Here is a 16,626-nt window from a genome sequence, read left to right as displayed (position 1 = left end):
GGAGAATAGGAAGGGCAAGCAAAGACTCTAGCCTATGAGGCTGTGAATCCCTCCTATTTATAGAGATCCCGTGTCAAAACCCTAATGGGTCCTTTCCCTAGTGGGTATTGGATCTGCATCCAATAAGACAAGGGCTCCGTCGGATATCTCATATCCGAACCTCTACTCATCGCAATGCCTACCATATGTGTGTGACCCTCTAGGCCCAATATCGAGCTGGCCGTGAGTCATACCTGTCAGAACTCTTTCTAACTAAGTGAATTATTATCTCTGTAATAATTCACTCGACTCATCGACTACGGAAGTACTAGGCCACTACGCCGTAATCCCCAGACGATACAGGGGAATCCAATCCATTGGACCTGTCTGTCCTCAGTTACCATGTACCTATAGTCCCTCATCCATCTAATATCCCAGAGACCGTATATCGAGCATGGTGCTGTCAGACCCATACGGTTTCTACTCGAGTCTCGCTCTAATCGGATTCTCTCGGAGAACTCTTTCTCTCTCAACCCGAATGACCCTGGCCAGGGATTTGTCTGAGCAAGAACACATGGGATATTCCTCTCATGATACCGAGAGTGGATGATCCTCTATCGACACTCAATAGCCCTCGTAAGGTCGACTACCACTCCCAATGACCAGCTGTACTAGATCTGGGAACAGCCAAACCTATAAGTCTGGTATCAAAGAGTGGAGCACTCATACAGGACATCCTTGGTGTCTCAAGTCTAAGAACCAGATACACCACTAGGACTACGGAATTGTTGTCTGACAATAAGGCATCATCAACCATCCAGCATTTCGTAAGCGGATCAATCAGTGAACTCATTCTCCAATGAGCACCTGTACTGTATCCCTAGTGTCCCTACACGAGCAGCTATGAGACTAGCTGCATCCATCATATGGACGGGTATACAGCACACCAGTCTATCCGGTTATCACGATGTCCCTCTCGAGTAACCTATGACCGGGATTATTTAGGATATGTGTTTAAAGGTGAATCGATCTCATTATCGTGATCTCATCACGATCCGATTCCCATTGCACAAATCCAAGGACATCACAATATATATGCATTTATGCAATAGTTATAAAGTGATATACGCCAAAATATAATAAGCAAAAAGATTCTGTATCAAGTCACACGTGCCATCACTCACGTGATTGGCTTGCTGGGCACTTATGACTAGCAATAACTGGGTCACAATCTGCGAATCCTTCTGCAGAAGTATTGGCTGGTGCCTTCTTCTTCAAATCTTTAAAAGTTTGATCCTCAAAGAAGACTACATCTCTGCTTCTAAACACCTTCTGCTTTTCTGGATCCCAAAGCCTGTAACCAAAATGATCATGTGAGTAACCAAGAAAAATACATTCTTTAGTCTTACCATCCAGCTTGGACCTCTCATTATCTGGAACATATGTAAATGCACAACAACCAAACACTCTCAAATGCCTATAGGAAACATCTTTTCCTGACCATACATGCTCTGCAACATCATCATCTAGGGATGTACATGGTGATAAGTTGATCACATCAACTGCAGTCCTCAAAGCCTCATCCCAAAACCTTTTAGGTAGCTTGGCCTGTGAAAGCATACATCTGATCTTTTCCATGATTGTGCGGTTCATCCTCTCTGCAATTGCATTATGCTGAGGTGTACCAGGAACTGTCATCTCATGTTGGATCCCATATGACCTGCAATAGTCATTAAACAATCCTGTATAGTCACTACTATTATCTAATCTTATGCATTTCAATTTCCTTTCTGTCTCCCTTTCAACCCTGGCATAAAACTTTTTGAAGACATTAATCACCTGATCTTTAGTCTTAAAAGAATAGGCCCAAACTTTCCTAGAAAAATCATCTATAAAAGTGACAAAATAAAATGCACCACTTATACCAAGAACATCAACAGATCCACCAGGAGTTTTTGTCCTCAAAGGACCACATACATTTGTATAAACACGGTCTAAGGCATGCATTTTTCTAGACATAGCAGGACTAGCAAATGAAACTCTATGTTGTTTACCTGCCAAACAATCAATACAAGGGTTCAGATGTATACCTCTAAGGTCTGGTAATACCTCTCTCTTGGAAAGAGCTTGCAGCCCCTTCTCGCTCATGTGTCCCAATCGCCTATGCCACAACTCTATGCTAAAGTCTTTTTCTGTAGCATTTAACTGCTCACCATAAACTTTAGCCTGCAACCTGTACAAAGTATGACATTTTTTTTCATTAGCTATAACAAGAGAATCCTTACTAAGCTTTCATTACCCTTTGTGAAATCTGCTATCATAGTCTTCATCATCTAGCCTTCCAATTGAAATTAGATTCAGTCTCAAGTCAACCACATGCCTCACATCCTTAAGCACCAACTTGCAACCAAGGTTGGTCTTTAAATGAATATCACCCATGCCTATGATGTCTACTGTGCCATAATTGCTCATCTTGACAACACTAAAATTTTCAGACCTGTATGTAGCAAAAAACTCCATCCGTGATGTAGCATGATAAGAAGCATCTATGTCAATCACCCACTCAATATCCTGACACGCACAAGAAAAAATATCATCAGAAGGAGACAAAATAAAATAATCACCACCCTGCATTGTAGCTGTGATATTATCTTTTGACTCTATAGACTCCACTTATTTTCTTTTTTTCTTGCTCTTCTTAGGTTGCTTACATTGGTTCTTGTAATGTCCTTTCTCACCACAATTATAGCAAACAATATCTTTTCTTGATCTTGACTTGCTTCAACCCATGCGTGAACTGCTTCTAGACTTTGACCTTCCTCTGTTCTTTGAGATAAGTACCTGTGAATCATTCTGAGATGTTGCCGAACTCTTTCTTCTCAACTCCTCATTCAACAAACTGCTTGTTACTTGACTCATAGTGATAACACCATCTGGCGTAGAATTACTGAGGGAAACCACCAGTGTCTCCCAACTTTCTAGTAATAAACTGAGAAGTAACAATGCCTGCAACTCATCATCAAGAGACATTTTCATAGAGGATAACTGGTTAGTAATACTTTGCATTTCATTCAAATGTTCAGCAATAGAAGCACCCTCTCTATATTTAGGTTCACAAGTTTTCTGATCAAAAAAGCTTTGTTGCCAGTTGTTTTTCTTTCATAGAGACTTTCCAACTTTTTCCAAAGAGAATATGCAGAAATTTCAGTAGAAACATGGTGAAAGACACTATCATCAAGCCACTGTCAAATAAATCCAATTGTTTTTCGATCTAACCTCCTCCGCTCATCATTTTTCATAGTTATAGGTTTTGCACTATCCCCCTGCAAAGGTCCATACAAATCTTTGCAATACAAGAGATCTTTCATTCTTGGTTTCCATATCATCCAATTGTTTCCATTTAAACTAATCATGCGAGAAACATTACTGGCCTCCATGTTCAAAAACAAAATTAAATCACCAAAACCCCTTGCTCTGATACCAGTTGATGGGGATATAAACAGGAATAACCTTTGTATATGAACAAATACTAGAAGACCATAATACGCAGCGGAATTAAATGAAACCATAATCAAATAGAACACCAAGATATATGTGGAAAACCCCTTCAATGTGATGGGTAAAAACCACGGGGCAAACTAGAGATAATCCACTATGAGAATAATAAATATACAAATCTCAATCTCTTGCCCTAAACCCCCAGCAACAATCACAAGAGAATAACTGGGATACAAGGATTACGTCACTGCCTACAATATCTAAAACCTCCCCAAGTAATCACAGCAAGAGTCTACTGTAGATTTGATCTAACCTGAGATGAGAACACTGCTAGATGATTGAGAACGGCCTCTCTACATTGTCCTTGTCTTCTTCCCTTTCTTTCTCTTCCTTTTCTACCTTGTTTTCCTCCTTTTCTTTGGAATCCAGTGGCTGTTTTCTTCTCCCACGTTGCTGCCCTATTTATGCCTTTTTCTACCTCTAAAACGCAGCCACCACACCCCTCCTAATTTAATTAGGGTTAGGTTAAAAGGGGGTGTGGGCTGTGGGCTGCCCAAGCCCACAATGGGCTGAATTTGTGGGCTGCCAGTCCAACAGATTTCTCCTCGTAATAAGATTCCTTATTCTTTTTAAACATTGGTTTAAAAATCTTAAAATATTTATTAATCCTAACATTGTTGATATTTTTTTTTTTCTAGAGAGATCAATTGGGCATAAGAGACATGGTTTGTATTAGGTGGTTCGGATGGATTTTATGTCCATGATAAATACACCATGAGCATATATATATATATATATATATATTGGTCACGTTAGATACGTTATTTTTATCCTGAATAAATAAATCGAGTGCAGAAGGAATGCTTTGGGCTTGGTCAATCACGGATGGTTAAGATATTTTGATGTCTTAATCAAATGTGAATGCATCATATGCTAAAACAACATATTAGTCACATCCGATAGATATATTTTCTGACGACACATCATATGGTGCAAATATGTACTATCTATACATTTGCTCTCACTACTGTATCATATGCAGATGCTTGCCGGAGTGGTGAAGTGTTTCGCTCTCAATTTTTCGTTCTAATAAGAGTATAATGTTGGGCTCACAGGTAAATTGCTTGGATTATAAGGCTGGGTTTGAGTGTCGATAGAGAGAAGCTAGATTCTAATGTATGGGTTTCTTCTCTTCCGACCTATCGAGATCGAGAATCTCGATCCGAGCCATGCCTCCTTCACTTGTGAGTGCGATCGACATGAGCAAATAATCAACTTAAAGGTGTAATCGAATTGAAAGCATGATTATGTATGACTGACTCGATGGTATAATCATTTTGAGAGTGAGGTCGATTTGATTGATGGTGATTATTTTAAGAGTAATCCTCTTAAAAATATAATTATTGTAAAAGATATAATCATTTTAAAGATACAATCAACTTAAAAAACGATGGTGTATCATTATTTTGGAAGATGTATTGATGATGGCCCGAAGAGATTAGGTTGTCGTATCAATTTAGTCGTACAGCGACGTTGATGTTTTTTTATTTTGGAATTATACAATATCTCCCATATGACTTGATTTCACAAGATGAGAGGCCAAAGTCATCAAGATTATTGATCTCTATACATTTTAATTTTGTTGTTCTTCCTTCTCACTAATAGAGGCCAGTTGTAGGTTAGAGAACATCATCTTGCTACATTTATTTAACTCTTAGAAAATACTCGATAGACTTTTATAATATAACTCATCTGGCCCAAAGCTAACTATATTTTTGCAACCCATTGCCCTTCGGTCTTGTAGGAAAGCCAACTAAGATCCTCTATCCCTAGTGAAATATTTAATTGTTGTTTAAGTAGATTTGATGATATATTGATCTAAAAAGGAGTTTTAAATATAAATCAATTATTTTATGTTATGAAACAAATAATATTTAATTAATTATGAAATTATCGTATTAGACTCCTCTATCTCTCCTACATAAGGATAGGATACGTAGAACTCTCCATGTTCATACGAGTGGAGCAAGGTTATGATATGAATAAAGAGACATGAGACAATTGTCGGAGAGATAGATTACCTGACTTTCCATATTTCATCATATGTGAATTTATATTTTGATAATTAAAATTCTGCATAATTCTGATTTATTATATTTAAAAATTATTCTATAATTTTATTATTTATTATTTTATTTTGATTTAATACATAAAAATTTCAGATTTATTATTTAATTTTATTTTGATCTCTTTATCTTCTGAATGTTTCATAATATTTTATTTGGAACTTTTATGTTTTACAGGATTTTTATATTAATTAAATAATTTTATTCATAGAAATAGTTTTTAAACTAGTCTTATAAGGATTGTATGTTAGTTTAATTAAATTATGATTGAATTGAGTCTGATTCAAATTAATTAGATTGATTCAACTAGGGTTCATATAAATTAAAAACTAATTAGGGTATGATTCATGATGTCAATAGATCATTTATGAGTTTAAAGATATGGAGATTGATCTACGAGTTTGATTATGATTGCTTGACAAACAAGTGATCTACTAAGATTAGTATAAATTTGACATCTCTTGTGCCTTACATGATATGAGCTTCATGCCCATTATATAGCGTAAAATTTGGAATTGTTGGAATTATGGACTTGAATGCTGTTTTTGATTCATAAAGATATATTTTGAATATTTTTAATTACGTTTCTGTTTTGAATAAACTACTCTGAATGTTTAGAATTTTATTTCTTTAGTCAGAAATTTTCAAGTATTTTTAGGCATTAATTTGGAAACAAATAGATTTTGAATCTTGTTGGTTATCTATCTACTCTGAATAATATAGGATATGTTTTCTCTACCCTGAAATATATTCATATGATATTATCTGAATTATTCATGATTTATTGAACTTATAATTTTAAAAACACTAGTTATTGATATTTAATTCATGAAAAACAGTTTTGTAATATAATAAATTATGTTTTTGCTTTTAGTTAAATAACTCTGATGTTTGGAATTTTTATTTATTTTTTTATGGAATTTTAAAGCTATTATATGATTTGTTTTGAAAATTTAAAATTTTAAAATTTTATGAAAACAAAAGGGGATTAATCTTATTTGTTTTGATCTACGAGTTTGATTATGATTGCTTTATGAATAAGTGATCTACTAAGATCAGTATGAACGTGACATCTATTAGTAGATCAGTATAAGTGATCTACTAAGTTCACATGTATTATGTGTTGTTGGTGGGTTGGATCAAAGCTTAACCCGATGCCTAAACACGGGTTGAGCCCAAATCCGAGCCTACAATAACCTTTGTAGCCCAAGTTTTCACTGTTCCTATTCCGATGTATTTTAACTTATTTTATGAGTTTGGCCCTAATTGATTCCTAAATTAGATCCGAACCGAACCAATTTAGTTGATTTTGATCGGTTTAAAGTGCTTCTGAATTTATCTCGACCAATTTAAACTCATTTGACCCATGTTAGACCTAATCAATTCTTCTAAGTTAGACGAAGTTACGATAGATTCAAAACTAATCTTATGAGGATTATTAGTTGGTTAAATTAAATTTATTTTAATTAAGTCTGATTTGAATCAGTTGGACCAATTCAACTATGATTTAGGCCGATCAAGAGTGAATTGGGGTATGATTCTAGATGTTTATAATGTTGATAGATCGTTTATAAGTTTTGAGGTCTTCGATTGACAAGTTTGATTATGATTTCTTGATAAATGAATGATCAACTCAGATTGGTATGGATGTGAGATATTCATTGGTAATGCCTCGTATGGTAGGAACTTTAGGACCATCATGTGGTGGATCCAATCTAATCCTTTTATTATGATTTTTTTATTATATATATGTGCTAGCACCAACTTGAGACTACCATAAGATATAAGGTTGATGTAATAAAGAGACTTGAATAATCCCTCTTAATTATAAGAGAGCCAATATACTGGATAGCGATTCGGTTTAGCAAGCTGTCATATGGATTCTTTCATCTACTATTGGTAGATCTATGTTTTTACTTTGTTGGATAAGAAATAATATTTTATCTATTATTGAGAGTATCATATGAATTTTATCTACAGGTTGGGAGAAAATATAGCTAAGAGCATCTTCATTTGCTATTAATAGTATATTCCCTCTCACATAGACGTTGAAAGGTATATACTTGCATCCTCTTTAGATCGCTAGAGAATAACTTTCTCTAGAATCGAATATATTCTCATTTGCTGTTAAGAGTATATTCTATCATATACATACCCTCTCACATAAACGCTGAAAAGTACATACTTGCATCCTCTCTAGATCGCTAGAGGATAACCTTCTCTATAATATAACCTATTCTCATTTGCTATTAGGAATATATTCTTTCAGATACATACCCTCTTATATAAACGTTGAAAATTATACATTCTCTCTAGATCATATAACTTTTTCAAGAGCACCTTCTCTAGAGACTCTAGATTCAAGAGCACCCAAGGTATTTCTCATATTTTGCTTTTAAAAAATAAGAAAAAGTAAACATTAATTTTTAGGATTTTTTACTTTTATGAAAAAAAATTCTCAAGATCTCTTAGTTCTCCTAGGATATTAACTACAAAAATTTTAAATTAATTTAGGATCTCAACATCATATAATTTCATAGTTGCATTGCATGCATTTTGTATTAGAAAAGAAATAGAAAAGTAATTACTAAAGAAGCTTGATTGTATTCACATGTCACTCTTATATTTATATAAGTTACGAGGGAAGATTTCCCTCAACAGATTAGAGGATTTCTCTCATAGTTGAGAAAATCTTATATGCAATCATGCTCCCGCAAGATGGTATTCCTGACGTCAATCTTGGACCGATGTAATGCAAAAAGGTGGCGAGTGAGAGGCTTCGTGAGTGAGTCGACTAACTGATCAGCTGAATGGACATGAGAAACTCGTAGTTGATGGTGGACAACTTGATCTCGTACAAAATGGAAGTCGATAGCAATATGTTTCATGCGGAAGTATTCATATTATAGGAGTAGAGTTGATGTTGAGTTCTTTGAGCAGATTTGCGACCCAATTGAGCTCTATAGTAGCAGTGATGATGGCATGGTATTCAGCTTCAGTTGTAGACTATGCAATTGTCTTTTGCTTCTTAGAACTCCAACTGATTAGATTAGCGCCAAGGAAGATAATATACCCCGATATGGATGTTTGATCATCAAAATTGCCTACCCAATTAACATCAGTAAAGGCATGAAGCTGAAGTGGAGAGTATTTACGAAGAAAGACACCATGATTGAGAGTCCCCTTAAGATATCGTAGAACTCGTTTGACCACAGACCAATGCATAGTAGATGGTCTCTACAGAAACTGTGATAATTTGTTAACTGCAAATGAGATGTCGAGATGGGTAAGAGCTAAGTACTGTAGGGAACTAATGACTTATCGATATTGAGTGGGTTCCGTAGCAGGACTTCCATCAGATAATTTGAAAGAGCCACTAGCAGATAGAGGAGTTGTAACCACATTTATGTCCTACATGTTTGTTTTGGATAATAAATCTTAAATATACTTTCTTTGTGACATAAAGAGACCGGAAGATGTGAATGTAGCCTCTATACCCAGAAAGTAGTTCAGGGGTCCTAGATCTTTGAGCGAGAATCGATCTGCCAACTATTTGATGAATGCTTGGATTTCTATGGGATTGTTGCTTGTGACAATGATGTCATCCACATAGACCAAAATATATATTGTGTCGCTATGATGGTGTCTAAAAAATAACGAGGAATCAGATTTAGTGTTGAGAAAGCCAACTAAAGCTAGAAAAGAGCCAAGTTCAGTGTACTAAGCTTTTGGAGCCTGTCGAAGTCCATAAATAGCTTTTTGAAGTTTGTAGACATGTCTTGGATACTGAGGATAAGTGAAACCAAGAGGTTGTTGCATAAAAACATCTTCAGTTAAAGTCCATTGTAAAAAGGCATTATTAACATCCAATTGGCGTAATTGTCAATCCTTAGTTGTAGCGAGACTCAGTATAAGTCTGATTGTAGTGGACTTAACAACGAGACTGAATGTCTCAGTGAAATCAACTCCAGGTATTTGATGAAACCCTTTGGCGATGAGGTGTGCTTTATATCGGGCAATAGAGCCATCGGGGTTTCGCTTAACTCGAAAAACTCACTTACACTCGATGATGTTTTGTGTATGATGAAAGGGTACTAGATCCCATGTTGAGTTATGGAGGAGGGCATTATATTCCTGACACATGGCGGTACACCAATGCCTCTTTGGTGGGTTCAACGGTAGTGGATAAGGAATCCACGATAGCATGAAGATTAAGGACTTGACACGGTTTGAAAATACCACTTTTAGAGTGTGTGGTCATAGGATGATTGGAGACTACGGGACCGTGAGGCGGTGTTATTGGAAGAAGGGGTTGAGAGTCATTGACACAGGACGGGTCAGGTGGAGGTACGTCAGGGTCACTTGGCTGAGTATGAGGTAAAGATAACGATTATGATCATGAATTAAGTACCCCAATAGTCAGAGAAGAGAGAAGTGGAGTAGGAGTGAGCAATTGCTGAACCAAAGGAGTGGAATAGTGTGGATCATGAGAGGAGGAACTGGACGATGTTATGGGAGGCTCATCTGGTTGGATCAGAGGTATACCCCAATGAGAAATAGTTAATGAGGTGGTTTGCATGGTAGAAGATATATGGTTGTGAAAAGGAAAGACAAACTCAACAAAAATAACATAACGCGATATAAAAATTTTGTGAGTGTGGAGATTATAGCAGCGGAAAGCTTTAAGTTCAAGAGAATAACCTATAAAAACATGATTATATCATGATGTTAACTTGTGAGAGGCATAGAGACGCAACCATGGATAACATAGATAACCAAATACTCTGAGTTTACGAAGGTTTGGGGGTTTGTGAAATAGTGTGTCAAAGGGGGATTGGTATTGTAGGACTGGCGTATGTATTCTATTAATAAGGTAGACGCCAGTTTGAAAGGCTGCGGTCCAAAAGTTTGAAGGCATGGAAGCCTGATGGAGAAGTGTGAGCCCAGTTTCCACTATATGCCGATGTTTGCGTTCGGCGGAGCCAACAAGTTGAGGAGTATGCGGGGGAGACTTGAGGTGTTGGATATCACAAGCTGAGAGATAGGACGCTATGGCTTGATATTCACCGCCACCATCAGAGTAAACCATTTTGATGGTAGACTGAAAGTGATTTTCAATCAACTTTCAAAAAGTGGGAAAGATGATTTAAACATCATATTTATGATGAAGAGGATATAACCATGTGTACTTAGTGAAGTGATCTACAAAAATGACATAAAATCTGAATTTATCAAAAGATAGGATAGGGGCAGGGCCCCAAACATCAGTATAAATAATTTCAAATTGTTTAAAGGTGGAAATAGAAGATGAGCCAAATGATTGTCGATGACTTTTATTACTGAGACAAGCATCACAATGCGGTATAGAACTATGCGATTTAAAAATAGGAAGAGAGAAACAAGAGAGTAATTTTTGCTGAATAAGGGATAAGGGATGACCAAGACGACGATGCCACACATCAACTAGAGCCGCAACGAAAGAATGAACAATGGGCTAGGTTATTTGTGGAGCTGACGATCATTCATAAATATTGTCTCTATTCGGGCCCTAAACTAAGGATGCTCCCGTGCTCAAGTTCTTAACAAGAAAGGAATTAGGAAACAAATTAATTGAAGTATTGTTATTTTTACAAAATTGAGAAACAGAAATGAGGTTGCGTTTAATATTAGGGGTGCATAAGATATCATCGAGTGTAAATGTGGTAGTATTAGAAGTAAGCATTGTGGAACCAGTAGTATGAGTTATAGGAAGGCTTTTACCATCACCGATGATGATATCTTCATCGCCACTATAGGGATTGTGGAGAGACAAATTCTGAAGATCATAGGTGATATGATAGGAGGCTCCAGAGTCCACAATCCAATTGGGCTGGCTAGTTATCGGAGAAGTGAGGAGATTTGCTTTAGGCCAGTATGACGGAGCAGGAAGATGGGGTCGAGACCGATAAACTTTAGCGGAGTATCCAACTTTATCACACAGTTGGCAAATGACCCGTTGTTATTGGCTTAAAGGGGCAGGATGCCAAGGCGGACGAGTATTAGAGTTGCCACTTTACGAGAAGTTATGATTAAGGGGATAAGAGGGGTGTTGCATGAGACTCATAGGATCAAGAATACCTTTCGTGATGTTCGGAGGGTACCGGGTGTTCTTTCTCTTAGACTTATAACTGACTTGAGCTGTGATAGACGGTCCGGGCAGTTTATCCGCATGCTTCAAATACATCTTATAGTTAGTCAACTTGTTATAAAGTTATTCAAAAGAGATTGGTGAGTCGCGTGCCCGAATTGCAGCCGGCAATTCCTTGTAGTCGTCTCCAAGACCATTTAGGGTATGGATGATGATCTTCTCATCACATAGGGAATGACCTATCAAAGCTAAGTCATCAATGATAACTTTGATATTTTATAGATAATCAGTGATAGTACATTCCTCTTGTTTGGTCACCATTAACTTGGATAGAAGACTGAGCTTACGAGTATGCGAATGATTCGCCAAGGTTGTTTGCAGTTTAGACCATGCATTGATAGCAGTCACATATATAGAAATCAATGGAGCAACGGATCCAACAACTAAGGCTTGAATAGCTTGGAGGATGAGACGATTCTGATGGAGCCATAGTTTGTGAGCCGGATTTGGTACAGGACTGGGTTCTCCGGGATGTTGATCATGGTTGGCGGACAACTGAAGGAGCCATTAATGTAGCCGAGCAAATCGTATCCAAATAAGAGATTAGAAAATTGTGCTTGCTAGGATGCATAGTTGCCACCCTTTGATAACTCGAAAGGGATTAGCGTGGCAGCATTGATGGAGATAAACCCTGTAGGAGAAGTGCTCAGAGTGCCTGCAGAAACAGTAACAGGAATATCGAAAGAGGAAAATGAAGACATCCCAGACATTTTGTGGCGGTTTAAGTGATATTTACAGAAGATGTAAAGATATAGGAGGGAGGGAGGAGGAGAAAAGCATATCGATGCGTTGTAGAGAAAGCTGCAACGATGAGCTGCAGAGGAGGTTACAGCGATGAACTGTAGAGGAGGCTGCAGCGATGCACTACAGAGGAGGCTACAGCAATGCATGGCAAAGGAGGTTACAGCGATAAACTATAGAGGATGCTGCAGCGATGAACTGTAAAGGGATATGGTAAATGGCAAGCTTCAATGGTCGTGGAGCCTCGTTTATCTCAACTGCTCTGATACCATGTTAGAAAAGAGATAGAAAAGTAATTACTGAAGAAGCTTGATTGTATTCACATATCCCTCTTCCTTAATAAAGTAGAGAGATATCCACATATAGTTGAGGAAATCTTATCTGCTATCATTTTATTCTAAAAAAAAAAGTCAAATGACATTTAAATAAGAATTCAAAAACTCTTTCAAGGGCAGAAGGTGATATCGTAGTTAGCCCCCACACAGGTGAAGGTGCTGGTCCTATCATCATAAGCATAACTATATGCTTGAGGACATGCATTCTTGAAGATCTGGGAGTAGTAGGAGGGCTTGCAAGTGTCCGGGCTACCGTACTGGCCCCTGCAGCAGTACTCGTCCGTGTTGAAGGCTAAGCATGCGCTCTTGCACCCCACCACGCCCCCGTCCGGCGCTGTTATCCGCAACTCCTGGGGGCACAGCGCGTTGACGTTCACCGGGCACGACGTGCTGTTGCAATTCGACCCCCCGCTGGGAACGACCAACACCGGCAAGTTGAAGCCGTCGACGCAGCTCACGTCGTAGAAATCCTTGCCTCCGTAGCCCTGCAGGGTGAACTCGATGAGCGTGGTCGGCGGCACTCCTCCCGCCCCATTGCACGCCACCTGCCCAGTGCCGCAGTCCCCGGTGATGCACGAGAATTTGCCCGCCGAGTCGGTGGAACACGTTTGCCGAGCCCACAGCCGGCCTCCCCAGGCGGGTGGCGCGTCCAGTGAAAAGGAGGCGCCACTGTCCAGCTGGAATCCGGTCTGGGAAAGAGCACCTTTGTCGGAATTGGCCAACGAGGCAGGCCAAATAGTGAAGGAGCAGTTGTTCTTGAAGCTAAAGGTGGCGGAGCGTGCGCCTGAAGAAGCATCAACAAGTATCATGCATGAACGAATGACATAACAATGTCAAGGGAAGGCATACATAGAACCAATGATCACCGACCTGAAATCAGGATGGCGACGAAGAAGGCGAGAGAGACGAGTCGTGGTTGCGCCATAGACGAAGGCTGCGAAGAATTGAGAGGAGTTGGGATGAGATGAAATGTCGAAGTCAGGGGTGATTTATAGCGGAGCCAACGTTGTGCGCATGGATTGTTATTATTCATGATGTCTAAGTTAGGTCCGCCAAATCTTGGATTTGGATTGGCATCCAAAATGGGAAGGTGGATAATATGGTTTCCATTTATTCTAACCTCCCAAAAAAAACTCTATAATACTTTTTGCCGCGCGTGAAACACAATGTTACAATATTAGATGCTTTATATGATTTTGTTTCTTAGATAGATACATCATATATAATAGAAATGCATTAGTCGCATAGTCAGAATATTCTTTTTTATCGTGAGTGAATGCATCATACACAAAGAGGAGCACCTTGGTCACTCAATCACTTTGGACACTTTTTTTCATGTTTTTCTTCTAGATAGATTTAGACGAATCCAACATGCCTTTGTTTGACCTGCTAAGATTTGGCAAATCTTACGAAACTAGTAGTGTTGATGTGAGCAACAAATTATTATCATCTTGGTGTTGAGACTCTCTTATGTTTAAAAAAAGATTAAGCCTAAAAAATTAATTAACCCCTTGTTGTACCTTCGATTAACCCCTCTCGACTTGAGTCGTATTATCGTCTTATCGATTTGAGCATGTCATGTGCATGACTTCACTAAGTCAAGTGATCATCTTGATTATGGTCATGAGGGACTTTGAGGTGCAGAGCAAATAGAGAAAGTTTCGAAGATCCAACTTGAAAGATGCAATCATCTTGAAGTTATTTTAAAGGCACATCCAACATAACATTATGGTCAACTTGATGACGACCATCTCGAGGACATGACTAACTTGAAGAAAAAATCAACTAAAAGTTATAATTGACTTGAAAGCATGGTTGTCTTGAGGACATAAGCGACTCGATCGTGCAACCATTTTGAGTGTGAGGTCTGATGAAAATAATAGAAGATAAGAATAATTATTGAAAAAACTTTATTGAAGAAGTTTTAGCTTGAATACATTAACATATCCCTCTCCTATTTAGACAGATTAAGAGGAGAGAGATTTCCTTAGATGAGAAATCTTATCTTCTATGCCCCTATAAGATGGTGGTGCTCTTGTCAAGGATATCAATCTTGGATCGATGCAAAGAATAGTTGTGAGTAGAGCAAGAGCATATTGCTGCTGCTACTACAATTGCTATTGCTATGAGGGCGAAGCTTCGCTTTTCTCATTGCTCTGATACCATGATGAAAATAATAGAATATAAGAATAATTATTGAAGAAGTTTTAGCTTAAATATATTAACATGTCCCTCTCCTATTTATACAGATTAAGATAGAGGAATTTCCTCAATAGAATAGAGGATTTCCCTCAATAGAGTAAAGAGATTTCCTCGTATAGTTGAGGAAATCTTATCTATTATCAAAGTCAACTTGGCGGTGATTGTTTTGAGAGTAGCTATGAGAATACAATTGTCGTGAAGGATATGCAATCATTTTGACCATGTCGACTTAAGAAAGTGATGATATATCATTATTTTCAAACTTGTGATGATGATGCCAAGAGATTGGGTTGTCGTCAACTTAAACGAACAAAGGTGTGAATGCCATTTGATTTTGTAATGAGATATAGCTAATACTATATGTCGTCCCCTAAACGTCCCCTAAACGACTCGCTTGACAATGACAGAGCTAAACTCATGAAAATTGTTAATCTCTACATTATTTATTGGTGTTTTTTTTTCTTTTTTCTGACGAGAGGGATTTGATTATTTATAGGTAAGAGAACATCATCTTATGATGTTTTAACTCTTATTCGAAAATACTCAATAGGCTTCTACAATGCAATGCTACCCATCTCGCCTAAAGCTAACGATGCATTCATGCAACCCACCACCCTCCTGTCTTGTAAGAAAGACAACAGTTAACTCCTTTGGGCACAATCAATCGTGTTCACCCCGATCGACATCCTGCCGAATTCTAACGAAATCTACAAGATTATAGATAACCCTCGATATGGTTCAGATCATAGATAACCCTTTCCTTGTGGCTCCATAGGTTTAGTTTAGTGATGATCATGGTGTTTGCCAACTGCCGAAGTCACCATAGAGATGGTGTCACGTCATTGGTCTTTTACTTATGTTGGGCTTTATATATATTGATTTTATTCTTTCGATTGAGGCATCAACGACATGAGACCACCAAATTCGATCTATAATTTAGTCGGAGAAAACATCTGTGTTAATGGTGGCGAGCGCAACTGATCATACATCATCGAGGCAAAGCATCACATTATTATATGGAAAGACTTATGTATATTATATATCAATGAAATATATGAACGTAGGAATGTTAGAAAGATGGTGTAGAAGCAAAGAATGATTGATTATCCTTGCAAAATGGTACATACCTAATGATATACTGGAAGTTGATAATGGTGGGAATGGTCGGATCAAGTCAGGTCATCATGTGTAATAGATGGTGATGAGAGATATGATGTCCGAATCAACTCGATTTAAGTTAAACCCAAGTGCATAAAAAGTCCTCTAATGTGACTGATGGGGTTGGAGGCTCGCTTGATGCTCGATTTGTATGAAGATCAAAATTGGATGGGTTTCACTACATGGCCTCTTTGATACTTAAGTTAATTTATAAATGAAAAGTAAAAATAATAATTTGTATTAGGCTAATGTCAACGTGGCTCAATTGTTAACTAGGGCCTTGTCCTTCTCGTGTTGACTATATTGTTATATGTCGAGTCATGATTAGGTAAATATTTTTTTCTATTATTTGTCTCTCCCTAAGATATACTTTGAAAGTTCTCTCGAAGAGGTTCGAAAG

General features: G+C 37.8%; 1 protein-coding gene across 1 annotated transcript; it reads right to left on the bottom strand.

Moving 5' to 3' along the window:
* Positions 1 to 12,976: 12,976 nt before the first annotated feature.
* LOC135589088 (thaumatin-like protein 1b) lies at positions 12,977 to 13,791 on the bottom strand. The gene is made up of 2 exons (XM_065081394.1): positions 13,737 to 13,791; positions 12,977 to 13,650 (listed from the first exon to the last, which is right to left on the bottom strand). Exons 1-2 carry the CDS (start codon positions 13,789 to 13,791, stop codon positions 12,977 to 12,979), a joined length of 729 nt encoding a protein of 242 aa, XP_064937466.1.
* Between the last annotated feature and the right edge of the window lie 2,835 nt (positions 13,792 to 16,626).

This window comes from Musa acuminata, chromosome BXJ1-8 (assembly GCF_036884655.1).
Source record: "Musa acuminata AAA Group cultivar baxijiao chromosome BXJ1-8, Cavendish_Baxijiao_AAA, whole genome shotgun sequence".
NCBI lineage: Eukaryota > Viridiplantae > Streptophyta > Magnoliopsida > Zingiberales > Musaceae > Musa > Musa acuminata.
Note: the sequence above shows the minus strand (reverse complement) of the source record. Positions and strands in the feature narration are given on the sequence as shown.

What these genes read in the sequence shown, in the direction of transcription:
- LOC135589088 (XM_065081394.1), bottom strand. Translation starts at nt 13,791, where the DNA reads ATGGCGCAACCACGACTCGTCTCTCTCGCCTTCTTCGTCGCCATCCTG. An exon ending in CGTCGCCATCCTGATTTCAG is followed by an intron (nt 13,651 to 13,736) that starts GTCGGTGATCAT and finishes ATGCTTCTTCAG; the next exon opens with GCGCACGCTCCGCCACCTTT.